Raw genomic sequence first — 24602 nt, 5'->3', positions numbered from 1 at the left:
GCTTTTAGCTTTTTGCTGTCATATGACTTAGTGCATATCTTTCAGAATGCCCTAAGGATGACAGTAGGGTTGGTTTTAAAAAAATGGTGGTTTAGCGTGTGTAAATAATTGCATTCCTGAGTGGAAAGTTCTTATGCAATTATCAATAATTTCACCCAAACTAAGACAAATGACTCTACTTGTTCATTGCAAGTAGCGTCCAATTTTATTTAACAGATGTCTTCTTGCCATAAGCATTTGTTTGCTCAGAGGGCCAGTTTCTGCCTGATTCAGGAACCATTTTCTTCCTGAAATATATGGCTTCTCTTTTCCCTGTTATTTGTTCTGTTACCACTTCCTCTGAATTTTGGTGAAGCAGAGAATGGAAGGATGCTTATGTTGCCTAACAGGATGCATTTTCCCCAAAATGTCAGGGCTGGCATTGTGAGGGTGTTGAGGAGCTCATCTAGTGGTTCTTAGGCAGCTACAACATGCTTCCATTATACTTCCCTATAAAAGGGTTGTTGAAACCATTGTATTTGACCCCACAAGCTGGCTATTCACTGCAAAGCCTGGCCTCATATGTAAGAAGTAGTAGATTCAAGCATCATACCAATGCTCAGTAGGTTTATCCACTTGAAACCAAGATACATATAGTATTTTGCCAAACCAGGTGTAATTTCCAGGCATGTTACCGTGAGATAAATTAACCTTGCCTACCCCAAGTGTTCTTTGCATTTTCGGTCTTAAAATTTGCGGTGGAAAGATATGAGGGCTCCCAAACAGAAGGCAGGCATAATCCCAACAGAGGAAGTAGCCTGCTAGGACCCTATAAATAGTTCAATAGCGAGAACAAAGGCTCTGTTGTTATGTAGCAAAGGATTAGGCCCTGTTCGCAACACTGGTAGCTGTGCTCAATTGCTGTTAAAGTATCTGTGGAGAACGTTAAAGTGCCATTTACACGAGGAGCATTAAATTTGATGCTATAAATTTCCTCGCTGGCCCTTCATCTAATTTAGGGTCACAAGTGAGATGTGTTTGATCTGCTTTGACTAGATAATGGCACATACATCATCTGTGTTTGCTCTCAGTGTTTGATAGTATCTGTTGTGTGTGTTTGGGATGAGGTATTCTTTTTGGAAGGAGAGTATTCTTTTTAACACCAGAGCATTCTGATTTTCATAGCAAAGTGTGTCAGATTAATATGTAAACTCTCTCAGTTTTTGAAAACAGAAGTTAGTTCTATTAGGTAAAACTGGTTTGTTTGTTTTTGCTAGTTTGCAAGGGTAGGCAACCTGATGCCTTCTAGATGTTTTGGACTACAACTCTATAATCCATGACCATGCTGGCTGGGACTGGTGGGAGTTGTAGTGTATGACGTCTGGAAGGAACCTGGCTACTTTCCCTTGGTTTATGGTATTCTCAGAGTTATTTAACACCATTAGTTTACCTTCAGCTGTGGAAGCCAGTGAAGTTGTTGCAAAATCAGAGTGTTACACTCTGAGCAGGCCCCTCACCCTCTTAGCACCCTGTCAGCTGCATTCTGGCCAAGCTGCAGTTTCTGAGCATTCTTCAGACGTCTCTATATCCATGTGTAACATTCAGCCTTCACGGACCTGCATTTGCCAGTAGGCAGTTGTACAAAAATTTTAGCAGTTGATTGCTTTGGCTTACTGAATCGAGGGGTTTTGTGTGGAACATGGGAAACATATCCTTTTTTTTTTGTCCTTTCCAGTTACCTGTCTCCGGCAATCTGGTGGACCTCTATGGCAACCAAAGCATGCCTCCCCCAGGACTCAACATCAGCAACTCATGCCCTGCTAACCTTCCTAATATAAAAAGGGAACTCACAGGTAAAGGTGAACTGTGTTTTAATGAACAGTACTTTCTGTCAAATCACTACTAGGAATGTAGGAGCGCTGCTGGATGGGACCCAAGGTCCACCTAGATCAATGTCACTTTTCCAAGGGTGTTTCTGGGTTCAGGTGTTTCTGGGAAGCTTGCATGAAAGGCATGATGGCCACAATTTTGCTCCAGCATTTCATACTCAGAGAGATAGCTTAGCTGTTATGGCTGATACATTTATCCTCCCTGAATCTGTGGAATGCAGGGAGCAGCCTTACACTGTTTCAGACCATTGGTCCCATCCAACCAGTTTTGTCAAGTGTCTACAACAGGAATGCAGAATGTCTTGAATTTCATTTAGGGCCTCTCAGGGGCCACATTCCAGTGGTGGGCGGGTCCAAAGACAAAAGGGGTGGGGCCCCCAGACCCCCCAGTACCAACATATTTTAACTTAATGCTTTAGGAGAGGCATTTTAGCTGTTCGGAATGGGGAAACAACTGCACAAAAGCCAGGAAACCTCCAAGCTATCAGTGGTTGGTTGGGGGAATGGGGCCAGGGGAAGGGGGCATGACATTCTGGGGAACCCCAGTGGGCTGGATTGGGACCCCAGACCTGAGGTTAGGGACTCCTGGTCTTCTCTGACCAGCAGTGGCTGCTGGAGTTCTTGGCAGGGTTATTTTCCAGACCCACAACCTGACATCCTTTAATTGGAGATACCAAGGATTGAACCCTGGACCTTCTGTGTAGTCTGCAGATGCTCAACCACTGAGCTGCGATTTCTCCAAATCCCTTTGATCCCTTTTCCCAAACGACCTCATGGTCTTGCTCAACACAAGCAGCTTCATATACGTCTATATATACCAGAGTATAAAATACAGAGGTATATCATCAGTCATGGCTTACTTCATGCTGTTCAGATGACAGCTTACTACAAGTGTGCCTTGGTGTACATTGCCATTGAAGTGGCCAGAAATGTGTACACAATCACAGTTCCCTACTTCCAGTATTTAAGGTGGAACAAATAAAAGAAGTGTTTCAAGTGTGAAGGTGTTGCGAGCAGTGGTGGGCGAAATTCAAAGAGAATGTACTATTCTCAAAGGTGCCAAGGGGAAACGTCTTTATTTGAACCCCGTGTGTTTTAGAGACAAAAGCTCCTTTGTCAGGGGCGAGCATATAAAATGCAAAGACTGGAAATGGGCTAAGCCAGCTTACAAAGGTGGTGGCTATCTTTCATGCACCAACAGCATAAGCAATATTCAGGGATGATGGAAGTTGTAGTCCAGCAACATCTGGAGAACCACAGGCTCCTCACCTCGAGTTTAGTGTTCCAGTGGGGTGAACAGTTTTCATCTGAAACATATTAAGCGCCCCTATGAAAGGTTAAAATGTGAATAAATTGCAGATTTTAACTTAAAAAAAAAACCCTATCTGTGGGAAAGATGCTGCTACTTATGCATATTTTAAAGGACAGAAGCCAATACACACGTAACTTGGTATTAGGAGGACAAAGTATAAAATGTATTACAAGAAGTATTCCCAGTGCTGCTGTGTAAAGGACAATGTGCAGTTAAAGGTATCATCCACTGACCTACCAGGAAAAGGAAATCAGGTTGGAGGTGCAGTGAGCATGGTCAAGGGAAAGGAAATCCTTGTATTCATTCCATGTTAAGGAGTAAATCTGCATTTCTTGAAAGAATAATCAAGGTAATAGGGAGAATCCTTGATAAGAAAAGGAAGCTTTTATTTTGCCGAGCTCACCATAACTGCCCTTATGGTAGCCATTCGTAGCACACAGGAGGTGCCAGGGATTTCTGGCACCTCTAGCTAAGGCCGGGAAAGTCTCCTTTCTGAAACCCTGGAATACCTCTGCCATTCACCGTAGACTAAGGATGTCGGAGGAATCCTTTCAGCAGCTTGCGCCCCTGCCCCCCAATTCTGACTCACTTACCTACGAGCTGACCCAACTAAATCTGCAACAGGTTGAGCCAGCTCGCAGATTTTGGGGTCATTGTTGTTTTTAATCACCATTTAAGCAAATTGCAGCTGCAATTGGTGTAATTTACACAAATTTCAGCCTTAATTTGTGCAAATTGTGCCTGTAATATGCTTAATTTGTGCAAATTGCATCTGCAATTCACGCAAACTGTGGGTGCAATTTGTGCAGAATTAAGCATGTTATGGCCACAAGTTGCAGCTGCAATTTGTGTAAATGGCGATTAAAAAACCTCAAGAAAGTTGCAGATCTCGGGGGTGGGGGGAGCCTGCAGCTCAGCTCGCAAAATGCAAGCCAAGACAGGGGCTCCAGGAAAATCTGGCAGGGAAATTTCCCCATGACAGCCATCCCCATGGTAGACCAGCCTTCCTCAGCTTGGTGCCTTCCAGATGTTTTGGACAACAACTCCCATCACCCCTGATCATGGGCCACACTGGCTGGATTTCATGGGAGTTATAGTCGCAAACATCTGGAGAACTAGGTTGGGAAGGGCTGGTATAGACAATACTGAACTAGCTAGACCACTGGTCTCACTTGATATAACGCAACTTCCTGTGTTCCAGTGGAAGAAAACGGATACCTGTTTCACACAGAAACTGCACAAGATGCCCCTGGACTGGTCAGAATTCTGGCAAACAGGCAGTTAGAAATTGGGTTCTGTTAAGTTGCTCAAATGATGCTGTTGGGACCTGACTTCCCAGAGGCGAGGCCCAACTCACAGTAAAACCTTTTATTGCAATTAGGGGTGTACGAATTCCCCACCATCTGTTGCGGTGGGGAATCCGTGGGGCGGGGGAGGTGATTTGTTCCTCCCCCCCAGAATCCTCCAGAGTGGCTCCAGTCCACAAGGATTCTGCAGAGCCGCACCGGCTATAGGGCCGCTTACCTGGACCCATTCTCCTCCGCGCCGATCGCCATTTTTTTTTTAAAGGCAATCGGCAGGATGTGCCCATAGATTTATACGCAAATAGAGCCGTGAATCTTGTGTATAAGTCTATGTGTCCATAGGCTTATACCCAAGATTCATAGCTCTCTTTTGCGTATATGGGCACATCCTGCCAATCGCCTTTTAAAAAAAGAAAGAAAAAGAAACGGCGATCGGTGCGGAGGAGGTGAGCAGCTCCGGTGGAAAAAGTAGCCGAGTGCCGTTCTGTCTCCAATCCTCCTGGAGTGGAGGTAAGTGGTGCCAATCTGCTGCGGATTCCTGAGGCCAGATTCCAAAGAATCCGACCTCATTTGAATCCACAGCGAATTTCTCTAACATCCCTAATTGCAATAGTTCCAGTAAATAGGGGTGTACGAAACCCCCTTACCTGGCATCCGCAGGCATCCACGGGGGGGGGGGAGGCGATCCCTCCCTCCCCCCGGAATCCTCCCCGGATGGCTCTGCTCCGCAGCGACTCCACGGAGCTGCCAGCCGGGGCAGGCCGCAGCTGGACTTCCAGTCATTGCCAGGCTGCAGCGGCCACAAATGGCAGCCGCTATGCTGGCCTCCATTTGCGTCTCTGCCAAGCCATGATAGGCTACGTAAGTATTTACATAGCCTATCACAGCAAAGAGCAGGGGCGCAAATGGCGGCTGCTACGCCATTTGCATGCCTGCATTAGGCCATGATAGGCTATGTAAATACTTATGTAGCCTATCACGGCAAAGAGCAGGGGCACAAATGGCATAGCAGCCACCGAGTGCTGTTCTGCCCCCAATCCTCCTGGAGTGGAGGTAAGTGGTGCCACGTAAGTATTTACGTAGCCTATCATGGCCTAATGCAGGCACACAAATGGCGGCCACTATGACGGCCGCCATTTGTGGCCGCAGCAGCCCGGCAGCGGCCGGAAGACAAGCCGCCGCATTTTCCGCATCTGCCACCAGGTTGGTCTGTCCCGGGGGGGGGGATTTCGGGGGGGTGGGGGGCGGAGGCCAAAGAATCCAGCCTCACTGCAGATTTCTCCAACATCCCTACCAGTAAATAGGTTTATGCCTTTACAGCACCAATAAAAATCCACAGATAACAGTTTACAACATAAGACTTTGACCAAGTTCAGTTCACGAGATCAAAACCCCAAGCAGCCCTGATTGAGCTGGCAGAATAAATCTCAAAAGTTGAGAGAGTCCAAGAGAAAGTGGGAAAGCTTTGCTGGTTATCCAAGCATTGTTTCTAGCAGAGTCTGTTGTTGTTGTTCAGTCATTCAGTCGTGTCCAACTCTTCGTGACCCCATGGACCATAGCACGGCAGGCCTTCCTGTCCTGCGCTCTCTCCCAGAGCGTGCTCAAGTTCATATTCATTGCATCCGTGATGCTATCTAGCCATCTCATCCTCTATCGTCCCCTTCTCCTTTTGCCTTCAGTCTTTCCCAGCATCAGGGTCTTTTCCAGGGAGTTTTCTCTTCGCATTAGGTGGCCAAAATATTGGAGCTTCAGCTTCATTATCTGTCCTTCCAATGAGCAGTCAGGGTTGATTTCCTTTAGGATGGACTGATTTGACCTCCTTGCAGTCCAGGGGACTCGTAAGAGTCTTCTCCAGCACCACAGTTCGAAAGCATCAATTCTTCGGCGCTCAGCCTTCCTTATAGTCCAGCTCTCACAGCCATACATTACTACTGGGAAAACCATAGCTTTAATTAGACGGACCTTTGTCGGCAAGGTGATGTCTCTGCTTCTTACTGTGCTGTCTAGGTTTGCCATAGCTTTCCTCCCAAGGAGCAAGCGTCTTTTAATTTCATGGCTACAGTCACCGTCTGCGGTGATCTTGGAGCCCAAGAAAGTAAAATCTGTCACTGCTTCTATTTCTTCCCTTTCTATATGCCAGGAAATGATAGGGCCAGATGCCATGATCTTCGTTTTTTTAATGTTGAGTTTCAAACCCGCTTTTGCACTCTCCTCTTTCACCCTCAACAAGAGGCTGTTTAGATCCTCTTCGCTTTCTGCCATTAGGGTGGTATCGTCTGCATATCGGAGGTTGTTGATAATTCTCCCAGCAATCTTAATTCCGACCTCTGATTCATCCAACCCGGCGTTTCTCATGATGTACTCTGCATATAAGTTAAATAAGCAGGGTGACAATATGCAGCCTTGTCGTACTGCTTTCCCAATTTTGAACCACTCGGTTGTTCCATGTCCGGTTCTTACTGTTGCTTCTTGACCCTCGTACAGGTTTCTCAGGAGACAGGTAAGGTGGTCTGGTACTCACATCACTTTAAGAATTTGCCACAGTTTGTTGTGATCCACACAATCAAAGGCTTTAGTGTAGTCAATGAAGCAGAAATAGACGTTTTTCTGGAATTCTCTTGCTTTCTCCATGATGCAGCAAATGTTGGCGATTTGATCTCTAGTTCCTCTGCCTCTTCGAAACCCAGCTTGTACTTCCGGTAGTTCTGGGTTCGCATACTGCTGAAGCCTAGCTTGTAGGATTTTGAGCATCACCTTGCTGGCATGTGAAATGAGCGCAATTGTGCGGTAGTTTGAACACTCTTTGGCGTTGCCCTTCTTTGGAATTGGAATGTAAACTGACCTTTTCCAGTCTTGTGGCCACTGTTGAGTGTTCCAGATTTGTTGGCATATTGAATGCAGCACTTTAACAGCATCATCTTTTAGGATTTTAAATAGCTCAGCTGGAATACTGTCATCTTCGCTAGCTTTGTTGTTACTAATGCTTCCTAAGGCCCACTTGACTTCACTCTCGAGGATGTCCGGGTCAAGTTCAGTGAGCGCACTATCATGGCTATCAGGGACATTCAGATCTTTCCTGTATAGTTCTTCTGTGTATTCTTTCCACCTCTTCTTAATCTCATCTGCTTCTGTTAGGTCCCTGCCTTCTTTGTCCTTTATCATGCCCGTCTTTGCACAAAACGTTCCCTTGAGATCTCCAATTTTCTTGAAGAGATATCTAGTCTTTCCCATTCTGTTGTTTTCCTCAATTTCTTTGCATTGTTCATTTAAGAAGGCCTTCTTGTCTCTCCTTGCTATTCTCTGGAACTCTGCATTCAGTTGGGTATATCTTCCCCTTTCTCCCTTGCTTTTCGCTTCCCTTCTTTCGTGAGCTACTTGTAAAGCCTCATCAGACAGCCACTTTGCTTTCTTGCATTTCTTTTTCTTTGGGACGGATTTCGTTGCTGCCTCCTGAACAATGTTACGGACCTCCGTCCATAGTTCAGGCACTCTGTCTATCAGGTCTAATCCCTGAAATCTATTCCTCACCTCCACTGTATATTCATCAGGGATATGATTTAGGTCATACCTGAACGGTTTAGTGGTTTTCCCGACGTTCTTCAATTTAAGCCGAAATTTTGCAAGAAGCAGCTCATGATCTGAGCCACAGTCAGCTCCAGGTCTTGTTTTTACTGACTGTATGGAGCTTCTCCATCTTTGGCTGCAAAGGACATAATCAATCTGATTTCGATATTGACCATCTGGTGATGTCCATGTGTAGAGTCGCCTCTTGTGCTGTTGGAAAAGAGTGTTTGCTATGATCAGCATGTTCTCTTGGCAAAACTCTATTAGCTTTTGTCCTGCTTCATTTTGTACACCAAGGCCATGCCTGCCTGTTATCCCGGTGATTTCTTGACTTCCTACTTTAGCATTCCAATCCCCTATGATGAAGAGGACATCTTTTTTTGGTGTTAGTTCTAGAAGGTGTTGTAGGTCTTCATAGAACCGATCAACCTCAGCTTCTTCGGCCTCAGTGGTTGGGGCATAGACTTGAATTACTGTGATGTTGAATGGTTTGCCTTGGATTCGTACTGAGATCATTCTATCATTTTTAAGATTGTACCCCAGTACTGCTTTTCCCACCCTTTTGTTGACTATGAGTGCTACTCCATTTCTTCTAAGGGATTCTTGCCCACAATAGTAGATATAATGGTCACCTGAATTAAATTCGCCCATGCCTGTCCATTTTAGTTCACTGATTCCCAAGATGTCGATGTTCAATCTTGCCATCTCATGTTTGACCACCTCCAGCTTACCTTGATTCATTGATCTGACATTCCAGGTTCCTAAACAATAAAGGCCCTGGTATAAATACAGGGGAGCAGCCACTAAAGATAAGTATCAGACATTTGTTCCCAGCAGATGAACCGGCCTCTTACGACTGCTGCGTCTCACGGAAAGCCTCTGCTCCTCCCTCTTTAATTGACAACACAGTAAAGGAGACACCCCTGAAACACCCTCTCCTGCAGAGACCTCCTGCCACTGCCTTGTTCCCATGGAAGGCTCCCTTGGTTGAGAAGCAGGGGCCTCCATCAAGGTCAGGTCTCCTGGCTGTGGAGACATATAGGCTGCATCCGTGTCCTGCATCTCATACACATACACCCCACTGGCTTTTAAGCCAGTGGGAGGCCTGGTAGAACTGCATTCTCAGGTTCCTGGCTTCCCATACCTGGGACTGATTCTACAGCGTCCCCTTCTGACTCAGAATTGGTGTCACGGGCTATAGCTCCCCCCCCAAAAAAAAAACTGGGGCACGGCTTCACAGATGCGGTGTTGAAATGTGAAATGTCAAGTTATCTGAGAAAGTTCATTGTACTAGTTCATTGAAGTAGAAAGTTCATTGTACATTGAACACTGAAAGTTTATTGTACTAGCTGCTGCAACTGCATCTCTGAATGGATGGGGCAAGTCATGAGTACTGAGTAGAGCTCCGGTAATGTATAGTATTTGCCTTTGATTTTTAACGAAGGAAAAAGAGTTGGAGCAGGCAAAGATAATGCACCACTGTGTCTTATGCAGCATCACTAAGGAAGATGCTGCATTTGTTCATTATTTTGTCTTTATAATAAAAGGGCCCCTGTATATCCTTACTTGGAATGTAACCTAAGAGTGGCTGATACAAAAGATGTACTATCCATCTTGCATGCTTGACCTTCATAAACTATTTAAACAGCACATTTTAAATAGCACATTATTCTTTTAAAAAAGGGTGCTTGCTTTATTCCAAAATTCCACTGCAGAAATTGCCTTTCAGGGAGACGTTCTACCATTTTATTGGGTGAAATCCAACATCACATGAGCAGACTTTTACTTGCACAATGGGACTTCCCCTGTTCTCATTCCCACAGCAGTGCCCCGCCTGCCTCCTCAATCTGGTCCAGTGGGTCCCCCAACCTTCTGAGCAGATTTTGAGGGCATGTGGGAGGGGAAATTGACCCCTTCCTGTTCTGCAGATTGAAGCCTACTATCAGCGGGAGGGGTTAATTGGGCACAACCCAGTATCCTTAGGTTAGCTGCCACCTAAAACTAATAAATGACCCACTTGGAGAACTTACTTATGAGTTATAATCTTCAAGGTTTCCAAAGAAACCAACTAATATTATGATGTTTGAATTGGCCTACTTGCACATATTACAGTGAAAGAGATTTTGGAAATTTTCTTTTGGAATTTTTCTTTCGGCCAACATGTCTACCTTTGCTTTTTGTGTAATCTATAAGGTGTCCAGGGCTGGCTCTATCATTAAGCAAAGTGAGGCAATTGCCTCAGGTAGGAAATTCTGCGGGCAGCAGGAACTGCCCTCCAGGCTATTCCTCTTGAGCTCCCCAGGTGTTCCCCTCTGTTGGAGGGCAGACTAGTACTTGCCACATGGCCTGTCCTGAACCCCCTAAACTAGCCTGCTCCTCAGATGTGATGGATACCATTCCATCAACTGCCAGTCCAGTCAGCTTCTGGATGTGGAATGGGAAGGGAGTGCCATCTTGTCCTTTGCCTTAGACAGCAAAATGTCTTGGGCCAGCCCTGAAGGTGGCAACATTAGGATGCTGCCAGACTCCAGTGATTATAGTGCTTTTGTGGCTGATCAGCATGCCAGACACCTGTAAGCAAGATATGCACTGTGCCAATCACTCCCTATTACTGCTCATCCAAAAGTACTAGCAATGGGGGCTCTACCAACACGTACCTCATCTAAACAAGGTACTCCTTATTTCACCTCCAAGTCCGTAGCTTCTATTGGTAGAGAAGGTGACTTCTGGAATCACCCTAAAACCTTGTTAGAAAGGAGATTCCACAGATCACATTCATTAGTAGAATCCAATTAACAACATAATACCAGCTTGAGTGATCCATGAATGACCTTCTGAGGTGTTGTGACTTGTATCATTGGAGAGAAAGTGAGCCTAGAGCCTTCTGTCTCATATGTTAGTTTTCTGCAGGCCAGGATTTGTTTGTTTATTTTTAAATGGGGGTTGCATATTTAAATCCCACCTTTGCATTCTGGAGTAATACAGTCTCAACAGTTTTCCATCCCCTGAATATTTAAATTGACCCCTGAATGAGAACTAACCATTCCTGTGAAAGACACTAATGTCCTTAGTATGAAGGACACTAATGCCACAAAGTAATTGTCTTTAGCCTCTGGCCCCAGAAGTTTTATGTTCCAAATTTGTTAATCACGCAGCCTGCGCTAGTATTTGCAATGGCACATACCAAACTGGTACTGCAAGATATTTGATATCTCTACACCAGCCTAAAATCCCGCATTTCAAATGGGGCTCTCTCCTTCCTTCCTTCCTTCCCCCGCTCCCCTTTCCCCTTCCTCCTCCCCCTTATCTGATTCTTCCATATGTTTCATTGGTCCAGCTCCTCTTCTTGCAGCTTTTCCTTTTTCACAGAGGGAACTCAAGCAGAACGCGAGCAGGGTGATTTGATAGCTCATTATCTCCAATCTATTTAAAAAAACGGAATAAAGGGCATTTAGTGCAGGAGACGCCTTGGAGGTTCACGACGTCATCTAAAGGGCCTGCGGACTTCCATGAGTGAGCAATCTCAACAGCAGGATAAAAGCTCCGTGTGAAGAAGTCCATTGTACCATAATATTAAACAAGGAGACGTTACAAGAAGACACTATATTGTGCTGATGTTTGTCAGCGAGAGTGCATGTGAAATACCTTGCGCTAGAGATACGGGAATGTTTACTTTGCTAATGTTGCCATTCTTGCTGTTCTCTAATTCTACTTTGTGAACATGCACAGCATGTGTATTTCCCACAGAGTCAGAGGCAAGAGCACTGGCCAAAGAAAGACAAAAGAAAGACAATCACAATTTAAGTAAGTTTCTTGTTCCTCTTTATTTAATTGTGAGCTGAGGCCAGGGTGGCTAGAGGTTTAGTATTCAGCACACCGTCTTCTGGGACTTCTAATAGCACCATCCCTACTGAAATAGATTGGGCTTGCACCAAAAGTAACAGCTGTACTCTTGCATAATTCCCTTCCATTCCTTTAGTGCTTGTGCATTTGAAATCCCAGTGGCTTGTATTCTCAATAGTTTTTGGTCGGTAAAATGACCTCTTAATTATTTATATATTTTAATATGTAACTTTTCTTTTTTGTAAGCGCTTCAAAGACGAGTCTCAAAAGCTTTGGGTGCTACATAGGGATGCTTGAAGAATTAAATCTGTGTGTGGTTGGGATATGATTCACATCTGCTCCCAGTGCAGATCAACTCTTGGTTATCCACAGGGTTTCACAATTCTCAGCTCCAAAATCATATAAACATGAATTTAGAAATGTGTATTTTGAGAGAAAGTATGTTCTTAAATGCATATTTTGAAGGAATATGCATTTTGAAGTATGTATTTAAATACACATTTTTGTTCAGTTTTTGAAACACATATGCAGATATGTGGAAATGGGATGCAATGGATGTTATGAGCGAACACTTGTGAAAATGACATGGACCAGAAATAGACTGCTTCATCTGTTCCTAAGCCTGCACTGCCTGCTTAAGGCTACAATCCTACACCTGGGAGTCAGTCCCATTTCACTCCTTGGGACTTATTTCCCAGTAGATGTGTACAGGATAGCACTGTCAGTGTTATATATTTCTGAGTGTGTTCCAAAACAGAACTTGATAGGATCAAGTTTAAAATTTAGGCTATATTTAATAACCCAGAATCTCACTAAAAAAGTCATTTGTGGCTTAGAAAAAATATGTCGCCAAAGCAAAACAAGATCAGTCATCTCCATTTTTGGTCACAATTAAAAACCAGTCACGAATAACAAGCATGTGTTAATGCATTTATAAGTTCTAAAGGATCTCTCCTGTCAATTAGTCCAGCCTTGTCCAACTCAGTGCCCTCCGGATGTTTTGGACCACAACTCCCAGTTTCCTGACCACTGGCCATGTTGGCTGAGGTTGATGGAAGTTGAATGCGCCAAGTTGGGGAAGGCTGGATTAGACAATGAAAGGCGATCTGATTCATTGGCAGAACTCTTCACTAACATTCAAGAGGAAATTGGACGATATGTTTGAATGAACAGGAGTGGTCCCAGACTTTGGCAGTTCTTCCTGTGTTCCAAAGAATACTAAAGAAGTATGACAATTTAAAGAGATCAGAGTGTGAGCTCTCCCTCACTTGTTCTGTGCTCCTGTAGGTCTACCAGCTTTTGTGGTTTAGCGTCAGGCAAATGATCTTAGCTATGATGCAAAATTCTTAAACAATCATAGCAACACGTGTACTTTGCAAGACATTTGTGACACTGATGCTTCCTTCCATTGATTACTAATTTGTGCTGATTTCTTGAAAGTTGAACGAAGAAGACGATTCAACATTAACGATCGCATAAAAGAACTTGGTACGTTGATACCCAAGTCTAATGACCCGTAAGTACTGTCACGTCATAGAACAAATTATTATAGGAGAGTGACTTTCTTCTGAGAAATGAGTGGTGATATTCCTCCCACTTAGCTGGAATGCCTTAAGTTTTGGATTATTATGACTGTAGTACAGGATATAGCACAGCCTGAATGTGTTTAATCCTATTGCGTTGCTAGTTCCACAGCTATAGGTTTTTTTTCTAAGAAAATACTTGGTCTAATTCTACTAGCTAATGAACATAACCTGAATTTGCATTTCTCATGGCTGCAGGCAAAGGCAAAAAAGTAAGCACCCAGAACATTGCTTCTCCTTTATAAACAAAACAAAGAAAACATAATGTAGGCCCACCTGATAGACGTTGGCAATATTTCTAGTTTAGGGGGAAAGTACATATGACAGGAGCATCTAAATGCCACCAAAAATGGCATCCTTATGCCAAAAGTAATAAACTTGTTAGTCTTTAAGGTCCACAAGACTCGTTTTTGTTTCCTTTCTGTATGCCACTAATGCTATAGAAATCTAGATCTCTGTGCTACCAAGCAATGAGTTAAACTGCTGCTCCCCCTAGTGTAGTAAATATATCCTATATTTTTATTTTTGTTTAAATTGAAAAGGTGTATCCCCCCGCACCTCGATTTGTTCAATTGTAAACGTGGTTGCTGCATTGCAAATAGCATTTTTGCTTCCCCCACCCCAGGGCTTCTTTACAGATTTAATTATTTGCATGACTCTTGCAGGGACATGCGTTGGAATAAGGGAACTATTTTAAAGGCCTCTGTGGACTATATCCGCAAGTTGCAACGAGAACAGCAGCGTTCGAAAGAATTGGAGAATAGACAAAAGAAATTGGAACATGCCAACAGGCACCTTTTGCTCAGAATACAGGTTTGCTGATTAATGGATAAATATAATGGAGCTCTGTGTGTGTGTGTGTGTGTGTGTGTGTGTATTTCTAGGGTGACTCCTTTAATATTAATACATCTAGAAACAGTGATCATTAGAACATCTTAATAAGCCAAGATATGCACAAGTCTTTTCCCTATACACACAGCCCCTTCTCTCCTCCCTTCATGGCATGTGTTAATGAAATGCAGAACTCTCAAATTAACCATAGTTTCCTGTTTTGTCTGAGCCAGGAAACTAATTGCATGGAGTGACTTTGCACATTAAGTTACTCGTGCATTGGTGCCCCTTTCCAGACTTTCAGAATGAACACATGGTGTCAGAGGTCAGGGCTGACAGCACACACAACAGTATTGCCATTGAGTGCCATTTTTTGGTAGAAAGGCGGTGCACAAGTCAAATAATTAAATAAAGACAGGGCCAACACCTTTTTCTATGCATAAGTTCTGTATATGGATAATGTTTGATGAGACCTCTGTGCTAACTGCATATCCATGGGACTTGTGGCTTCCATTGCTTCAAAATTTTATAGGTGACGTGGAAGCTAAGGCAAACTTCCAATGGCTTCCAAAGTGCTACTGGGATTTTGCCTTTTGCCAATTAGGTTCAACTTGGCACCTGAAATGGAATAGGGTCTCATCAGGATGAAAAAACACAAGCCAGCCCCCTTTTTTTCTCTGTGGCAAATCAAAGCCATGTAATTGCCAGGCCCTGATGTACTGTTAGACCTCCTTAATGTGGGCTTGGAAAGGGGTCTGTTTGGGAGTTTTCCAGCAGAACGCTTTGTCTTACAGAGTTAGAAAATCAGATGTAGTTGGATTTATTTGTTTATTCATTCATTTAGTCACTCAGTCAATTTATAGTAGCCCATAGCTGAAGCTTTCATACATAATAATACATATACATAATAAAAATAAATACAATATGCAAATATAAACTTTATGGGAAGGAAATAAAATATTACTGATGGTTACTTTTCTAACTGTAATAACAGGGACATAATTTGATTATTATAATCCACTTTCTTTTCCACCCAAAGGCAACAATACATTTTATTTCTCAAAACTTTGGGTATTCTGTTTTTAGCTATATATATTTATTTTTCTCCTTCATTTCTACTTACTGTGGATACTGAAAAATCTTTATAAAAAATTTAATAAACCACAGACCCAAAATCAAAAAACCCTGGCCAACACAAAAATGTTGCTTTGTTGAATGACCTATGGTGTTATAGATAGATATATGAAGGGTTTATATTTTGACAAACATACTTTCCTCCCTGCCCCCAGAAAATTATATGAAGCCTTTTTGCTTGTTCCAAGGATGGAAGACAGCAACTTCTATGAAGGGCAGTTTCCTTCTCCCCGCCACCCTTTCCCAGGGGACAGTGTGAAGCACAATTTCCTATCTGAGTAGAGAGGAGTCTTGGTCTCTGTGATGTCAGGCAGTGCTCTAGAAGCACAATAGGGAAGCAGTGTCTCCATGGCTTGAACAAGTCATTTGCCTGGTTGCGGCTTGTCGTGTTGTCTGAACCTGGGCAGCATGGCTACTGAAACAACCTTCAAATAACCCATGTCTGGTTGCTGGGTTATTTCTAACCCTTCTAAGCTGCATGATCATGCGAACTGGGTTATAGCAAATACAGCAGTAACCACAGGGGGTGAGGAGCTGGTGCCTCATGAGAAACCTTTGCAAAGTACGAAAAGCTTCCACTCATTCTTAGGCAGAGACTAGCGTGCCAAAAGTTGTTTCCCTCCTAGGATAAGCAGCAGTTTCCGGGGGGCAATTTTTGTCAGGATTGCAGCACAGGGAGAAAGGGTTAATCCCTTTCCCCCTGTGTTGTGGCCCACATGATGGATGTTGCCATTCACCTGCAGCTATGATTGATAAAGAAACAGATACATTAAGCTGGATCATGCATTTAATGTTACATATAGTTTGGCCCTAAGATTTATGAAGCTGCCATCTTGTTTATTTTGCAGGAAAGTGTTAATTTCTAGAGTTATCACTCTGTTCTGGGTTGTAGCTGCAATTGTGTTGTAGGCTTTGACTTAGGTTGCTGTTGTTTTTATGAATGCCTTCTGTTTTATTACCATATTGGTTTTTATTATATTGTTGTAAGCCACCTTGGGAGGACTCCTGCCCTGAAAGGTGACCTAGAAATATTATAAATAAATACAATTCTGGAAATTTTCTTTTGGAATTTTTCTTTCGGCCAACATGTCCACCTTTGCTTTTTGTGTTATCTATAAGGTGTCCAGGGCCGGCTCTATCATTAAGCAAAGTGAGGCAATTGCCTCAGGTAGGAAATTCTGCGGGCAGCAGGAGCTGCCCCCCAGGCTATTCCTCTTGAACTCTCCAGGTGTTCCCCTCTGTTGGAGGGCAGACTAGTGCTTGCCACATGGCCTGTCCTGAACCCCCTAAGCTAGCCTGCTCCTCAGATGTGATGGGTGCCATGTGATGGTTGTCTTTTTAAAATGTATTTATTATTATGTATGTATCCTGACAATAGGAACTTGAGATGCAAGCTCGAGCACATGGACTTTCCATTATCCCATCAACAGGCCTTTGCTCACCAGAGATGGTAAACCGGCTTATCAAACAAGAGCCCATCCTTGACAACTGCAGCCAAGAGATCTTGCAGCATCACCGTGACCTGTCTTGCACAACCACTCTCGACCTTACTGACGGCACCATCACTTTCAATGACAGCCTGGGAAATGTGACTGAGTCAGCTGCTGGCACTTATGCCGCACCTACAAAAATGGGACCCAAACTGGAAGACATCTTGATGGACGATACCCTCTCTCCCGTTGGAGTCACCGACCCCCCCCTTTCGTCAGTGTCTCCTGGGGCTTCCAAAACGAGTAGCCGAAGGAGCAGCGTGAGCATGGAGGACACTGACCATGCTTGCTAGTGGATATAATCAGGCCTTTCACGAACTTCTTCGTTTCTTGATAAGTAGATTAAGTAATTTGCTCTCTTTTTCTTAATAACTGTCTTTTAACATAAATCTTTAGATAGCCCAGTGTATGTGACTTTTTTTAAATGTTTGAAGAGACTTGTATATTCTGTTTTACAATTACCAATGCTTCCAAAGTATTGTACTGCATCTGTGAACCACATTCACCAAGAACTCCAAGTGAGTTCATGTCTACTTGAAAGCAATAGAGATCTACAGATCCACAAAGTCCATGATCCACTAAAGGTGATGCTTCAGTATAACTGTAATGAAACCCATTGACTTGGAAATGAAATGTAGAAGAATGTAAAGAAACCAAAAACGAATTAGCTTTGTGAACTATTTTTGTGTTGATTTAATAGTGCCTCCTTTTAAAGATATAGTATCTGTTAATCCAAGTTAATCTTTCCCACAGGTTTAGTTATAATATATATGTAAACAGGCCACCTGTACAGAAATGAACTGATGGTGATCTTGATTACAGTACAAGCTAGAAATGAAGGATGGAGAGAGACACAGAGTTTCAATGACATTTAAATTGGTATTATTATTAATTATTATTTTTGCTCTCCAGTGAGTGAGCATCCTTCTAAATCATGGTTCACTTTCTTTTAAAATAGAAATCACTTTTAATCATGGCAAGGAATCTATATTGGCAGTTTAACAATGCAAGACTGGTGAATATTTCAAGCTCTTAACAAAAACTAGTAATTTTTTCAGTTGGGCATAACCAATTGGATTCTTCTTTTTTAAAAATTGCATTGTACAGCTACTTGATTTGCATGACTTTTTCAGTTATTTTATTTTTCACTGAGAGTACTTTTTTAATTTGTAAGAAGATGCCTCTAGTTATCGTGACATTTTTTTTGACATTTTTAACCCCACTGAAGGGTTTGTTTTGCATTCTTTGTACACACTTCAAAGTAAGCTTTTGCGCAGGTTCCTGTCTTTTCCAAGAGTGGTTTTGTGACTATTTTGTATATTACAGTCTCACTTGGAAGGAATGTTTTGACACAGACAGATCTTTAAATCGTAGTACAGATTTAGTCTAGTTAACAAAATGAAGCTCTATAGAAAACAAAACTGAAAAAAAATATCTGAATTTAACATATTTATTTTTAGTGATACATGACAAATAGTAATATGCTTGAAAACACGGTTGCTGTATCCTTTAGTGCGCTGTTACATTTTTCAGCAACAAGGTTGAACGAAAATTGACTATATCTGCAGGTAACTGTTACTTGATCCCAATGTTGTCAAGTTTAACCATTCAACAATGTTGTCATAAGAGCATGTTCTGTGCATTATCTACTCCAGCATAGTCCTATGCAATAACAGTAGTGACACTTGTATTCATATTCTTATTATCATGCCTAAATATTTTATACAGTGGTTGTGTGGTCTTACCAGTTCAGCAAGTGATTGGCTTCCTCTATAGCAACCACCCAGTTGATTTGCAGATGGCAGGGAAGCATATCTCATTTGGAATGAAGTGCCTTAAATTTAGCTGTAGTCTTCGTGAACTAGCACTGACTGAAGTGTGACATAAAAGAAGAGGGGGGCGGTGTTGTTGGTTGTGGCAGTTGGGTGGAGCGTAGTGCTCACCTCACAAAGCAAGGGCTTCCAGTCCTCCACTAACTCTGGAAGTATTTCTTGAAGTCTTTGACTCTTTGTTTGTGCCAGCTTTGCTTCTGTGCTCAGGAAACTGGCCTAGGGACAGCTGATAAGTCTTTGGAATGCAAGTGTGAACTGATGACCAGGATGTGGTAAAGCAGGCAAGTCTCAAAGGCAAAGAGCTGCTGTACAGTTTCATTTTTTGGAAACATCCTTGCAACCGCTAAGGCCTAACTGTGCTCCTCTCTACCCAAAGCTGTGCTGCTAACAGTGGGAGCGAGGCCTGGACCCATTCTCATTTTTGCCACGCTTTAATATGGACAAAAGAAGAGAAATAAGCAGAGGCAGGAACTCTGACTTGAAATACTAGGACGACATTTTCTCTTAACCTCAGAATATCTGTTGACTCAGTCATTACTCAAACAGTAGTGATTTTTAAATGTATTTTCTAGATCGGTTATACCTGCTGAGCACTGATAATCATCATAGATGATGGTCGCTATTGTAGGGGTAGACATTTGAGCAGTGTTATTGCAACAATACCTGGTTGACTGAGCTTCCACAGCAAGTTGAGCGGAATGTAAACCTTCAGCCTCATCTGGAAAGGAGTGTTGGGCCCATCCGTAGCAACATGCTGCGCATTCAGTAGCCAATGGACAGTCTCTTGTCACCATATGCTCTCTGCAGAAAACCGTAGTTAGAATTTTATTGTGGAAAGGATGCTTGATTTGTTATTTATTTTTTGTTAGGGGAGAACTGTACAAAATCTAACCCAGCTGGCCATAGTCTTCTTCAGTGAAGGTTTGGACCTTAACAACGCAGGTTAGCCTATATCATAAGAAGTAAAAGAGAAAAGATTAAGGCTGAATTCTATACCCACTTACCTGGGAGTAAGCCCCATTGCAGTTAGTGGAACTTACTTCTGAGTATACATATATAGGACTGCACTGTAAAAAGCTGAAATGCAAACAGTGTAAATTATGCATATGAAGCAAAGTTATGTATTTGCTTGTTTTGCACAATATATTCTGTTTCTTTTCGTCATTAGGACATGGTGTCCCTCATGTGAGGACACTGAAGCTCTACCCCTCTGCCCCTGCACTCAGAACACTGGAAATATTTCTTGGTCTACTCTCTGACTTCTGAGGTTTCATCAGTCATTGTTTTACACACTTTCAAGCCTGTCTTTGCACAACAAGGGCTAGAAACTTGCTTCTTGCAAAAAACAGAACCTAAGGTTTTTAGGATGCTGAGTTGTGCCCCTGCTACCAAAATTGCAACATATACACAGCCCTGATTGTAAAACAAAAATGAGACAAATGGTGGTTGTTTAATTAAGAAGAGCTACTTACGGGGTTCAGTTCTGCAGTGTTTTGGATCAAGAAATAAAGGCTAGCCTGATGTTTCAGGCACAATAAAATTGATGTCTACCCTGTGAGTGAATTGAGAGCATTATATTCTGCCACATGGCACACTTGGAAATCTGATCCACCAAGTTTAGTTTTTTCTTGGATGAGACTGGTGTTGCCAGAATATCTTGGGCTTTCTCAAATACACCATGCCACCATCCATTTTTCTTTGGCTTGGCTTTTTTCTTCCCAATTCTGTTTAGGTTTCCTCATACCAGAGCCCCTGTTTTGTTTTGTTTTGTTTTGAAGTTGGGATTTTTATATCATCCCCATAGAATTCTTGCAAATCTATCAAAGGAGAGTAGGCATCAGGTTTTCCAAACTGAAATTAGACTTTCGGATGAACTTATTTATTTATTTTATTTAAAGCCAAGGGCCACAGAACTGATAGGCCTTAAAGCGTGGTGCATCTTCAGGGCAGAGGTGCCCAGACATCTGATCAGTGGTTGAACATAATAGAAAGTGTGGTTGCTCTGAGGCATCTTCAAACTACAGTGATTACATGATCCCAGATGCCAAAAATAGGAGAGAGTCATAAGACGCTGCCCAGGTACATGGAGTACCAAGCAATGTTCACTTTTGCCAAAACCATGCAAGATACATTCGTGCCATGAACATCTTCCTTACTACTTTCAGATAGATGTATAAAGCAATATTAACTCTGATACCTATAAAGCCTTTAGGAAGCATATAAGGAAAAAATAAATAAAGCAAAGCACAAAATAATGCACTTGCCATATTTTTGGACATAAAACGCACTGGTGAAAAATGGAAACTGATGGTATAAAAGGCCTCTGTATCTTGAAAAAGTGACATGAATTACTGCCTCTTGTTCTGGATGCTTAGTACCATGCTGTTATTGATCTTTTCACCTGCTGTTGGCCACAATAATGTTTATGGTCCATCGCACTGTAAATTATGGATCAATATTAATGTAAGCCAATTAAATAATTTGAACTGTTCCTAATAGACGGATTAAAGTGTTTGGTTTTTCACATAATGGCTACATAATTTGTGTATAGTGTAAATGAAATACTGTGTCTTAAACCAAAGAATTATGTTCCCACTTGGCTTGTGGCTTTGACCAACAAATCAAGCCTTGGATTGAATTAGAGAGAAATGATATTGCTGTGACTTGCAAACACTGAAAATCTCGTTACTTTTACATCCGTTTAAAAGGAAGCCTTCACTTGGATTCACTTATATTCAGCACGTAAACCTCCTCTCTGAATTCATTTCTTTTCCTATATTGAATATGGTATATGTTGTTTACACAAAACTTACACAAGAGGTTGCAGTGTGTGAGGACACTGGCTTCCTGTCTAAACAGCTAGTTAGCCACAGTCATCCAGCTGGGGCCGGACCTGAGGAACCTGCAGCCTAGCCAGCCCCCAAATGACCACTTAGAGAGCAGTGGTGTGGGGTTAGTACCACCTGGACCAGCATGGGCCCCATCAGGTTCACCCTAACCCCTTTTCGTCTTATTTTTTAAAAGGGGCAGACCTATTATCCTTTTCTACAACAAAAGAGTGCACATTACTAGGTAAATTTGTTCAGCATAGACTTCCTTTTATTCCTTTAGTCATGACAGTGCTATGATTTAAAGGAATTTAAAATGCAAAACTGCACATGCTCAGAAGTTCTCTTTTCATTTATTGTATTATTTTAATGTTATTTTATTATTACCTTTATATCATGCTTCTTTCCTTCTTCCAAGAATCCCAAGGCAGCTTACATGATCCTCTCCTCCATTTCATCCTCACAACAACCCTCTGAGGTAGGTTTGGCTGAGAGTCAGTGACTGCCCCAGAGTCACCCAGTGAGCTTCATGGCTGAGTGGAAACAAGAACCTGGCTCTTCCGAGTCCCAGTCCAATACTCTACCCACTACACCACCCTTTTCTTTTCATCAGGCTTGGTTGGCATACAGGGTGGGTTTTGTCTTTGTTTTTTGCTCCAAAATGTCAGGAATATAGAAACACTTGTAAAGCATGAACGATGGTGGTAGCGGGTGAGTGTTGTGGGAAAGAGAGAACAGAAATGTGACTTGTGTGCTTCACAAACAAAATAACATACATGGCCATCTAAAGCCCCCCCCCCCCCATAAGAACTTTTAAGTCCTGGGTCTAACATTTCCAAGCTGCACCACTGCTTAGCCATCATCTTTAAGTATTCCGCCATTGCAAATCTCCAGAACATTTAGGCTGTAATCCTATACACTCTTTCGTGGGAGTATGTTCCAATTAATTCAATGGGACTTACTTCTGAGTAGACAAGTATAGGGTTGCACTGCAACTTGGAAAAAGTGGAATCACAGTTTGGGGCAGCCTGGAGAAAGCACCAAGATCTTTTAACATGGTTGAATTAATACACTGCAACGTATTGTGCAGTATTATACTGTACAATGTTTTTCCCCTTCTCGAGTGCAGTCTAGGCAATAAATGTTGCATCAAGATAGAAACCAGGACTTCTCGCTCTCTCTTGCTGTAGGTTTTTCACTGTTGCATGTGTTGAACATCCCCTTGAAAGCTGAGATCCTGGAAATATATAGACATGCTTTTAAAATAAATAAATTAATAAACCTAATTATCCAGAAGCCCAGTTACCCAATTCATTGAGTGTTGCTTGTGTAACTACATGCCCATATCCTAAAGGTAACTCTAATCGTTTATTGAGTTGAACTCATATAATAAAAGATGTGTCTCCTTCTGTCAATGTCATACTGCAAAGACCGTCCAACCCAGACACCTGAAATTTGGCATGCGTACTAAGGGAACCCTTGGGGTGTCATTTAGTTTTTAAAATGTATTAGGGTGAAATCCTATGGCCTCTAGTCAATGGCTAGATGGCCAAAGGCTAGATGGCCATAGATGGACATAGCCTGCGCTCTGAGGTCAATTCTCCATTCGACCTCCACCCCCTCCTGTGCCACCTTGTAGGCAGCGCAGATTGGAGTGGGGGAAATTGAGCGTTCCCAGGGGCGGGCTGGGGTGAGGAGGTTGGAAGTGCCAGTATGACACATCCTATGTGTCATCTGGCTGCCCCTTCCCACGCTCCGAGGTCCCATGGCTAGACAGCCAAAGTTGGCTGTCTTGCTGCAAAAGCAGGATGGTGGGAGTGGGGAGGACATCCACTTCTCACCACTCCTCCTGCCCTGCACTGGATAGGCAGTCACTCCCGTGCTCAGAGGTGACTGTCGATCCACGTAGGATTGCTCCCTTAATTAATTTTAATATGTGTTTGAAGCCTGTAGTACCAACTTCAGCCACCAGGTGGCAGATCCTCCTAACCAGGACATAGCTTGGCAGTTGATACAGTTTGAAGCCAGTGGGGAGAGTTCCAAGGGCAGTTATGCAGTTCTCCCCTCGAGGCTATAGGAATGCACCATGGCAGGGGCCTAGGGGTGCCAAAGGATGTAGTTTCATTCAGATAGGCCAGGCACACACGACATGCATTAAGCAGGGGGTTGGACTCGCTGGCCTTGTAGGCCCCTTCCAACCCTACTGTTCTATGATTCTATGACATGCTGGGCTCACCATGGGTTATTTAACCCACAATGAGCCACGTGGCATGTGTTGGACACATGTAGCTGCCATTCTGAATATGCAACCGCTGAAGGGGTTGTGGTGTGTTGTCCAAATCCAGCCATCGGAGTTTATTCAAGGGTTAAACACTCCTCGCATAACCCTACAACTAACCAAAAGTTATACGAGAGTTGTTTAACCTCCAATGGCCGGCTTCAGATGACATGTTGCAACCCCATCGGCGACTGCATATTCAGAATGGCAGCCACATGCTCTATGGCTCATCATCGGTGAAATAACCCACGGTGAGGACAGAGCCGGTCAATGTGTCCGACACCTGCATAACTTTGCCTTTAGGCTTTTCTGTATCAAAATAAGGGCTACTCCAACCCATATGAAGTTGGGTCTGTGCACTAGACTCAAACTGAGTAAGTGAGGTTGTGTTACACTGCTAATGTACTGGCTTCGCAATTTCATAGAAGGTAGGGATGTCAGAGAATTCTGCCATGGATTCCAGTAGGTAGGTAGAAGGTAGAGATTCCCCCGGAATCCGTGGCGGAACAGCCTCCGCCCCCCCCCCGCGGAATCCCCCCGGGACGGAACTTACCTGGGGCGGATGCGGCGGAGGCTCTGGCTGGTCTCCCGGCCGGCTGCGGCTGGGCTGCTGCGGCCGCCATTTGTGTTCTTGCAGCCGTGATAGGCTACATAAGTATTTACGTAGCCTATCACGGCAAAGAGCAGGGATGCAAATGGCCACTATGCCATTTGCGCCCCTGCTCTTTGCCGTGA

General features: G+C 43.1%; 1 protein-coding gene across 7 annotated transcripts in view; it reads left to right on the top strand.

Annotated features, from left to right (window-relative positions):
• The window catches only part of MITF (melanocyte inducing transcription factor), a 231013-nt gene extending 209676 nt beyond the window's left edge, over nucleotides 1-21337 (top strand). For 5 of the 7 annotated variants that reach the window (XM_084840416.1, XM_084840417.1, XM_084840420.1 and 2 more), the window contains exons 6-10: nucleotides 1715-1832; nucleotides 11778-11852; nucleotides 13332-13407; nucleotides 14140-14287; nucleotides 16818-21337. In XM_084840416.1, the coding sequence (XP_084696542.1) occupies nucleotides 1715-1832; nucleotides 11778-11852; nucleotides 13332-13407; nucleotides 14140-14287; nucleotides 16818-17222 (822 nt within the window). In that variant the 3' untranslated portion in view covers nucleotides 17223-21337. The remainder of the gene's footprint in view (nucleotides 1-1714; nucleotides 1833-11777; nucleotides 11853-13331; nucleotides 13408-14139; nucleotides 14288-16817) is intronic. The other 2 variants (XM_084840418.1, XM_084840421.1) reach the window with 1 other exon arrangement.
• The last annotated feature ends 3265 nt before the right edge of the window (nucleotides 21338-24602 follow it).

This window comes from Heloderma suspectum, chromosome 2, assembly GCF_057233095.1.
Source record: "Heloderma suspectum isolate Gila_16-S chromosome 2, 16-S_ref, whole genome shotgun sequence".
NCBI classification, from domain to species: Eukaryota; Metazoa; Chordata; class Lepidosauria; order Squamata; family Helodermatidae; genus Heloderma; species Heloderma suspectum.
Note: the sequence above shows the minus strand (reverse complement) of the source record. Positions and strands in the feature narration are given on the sequence as shown.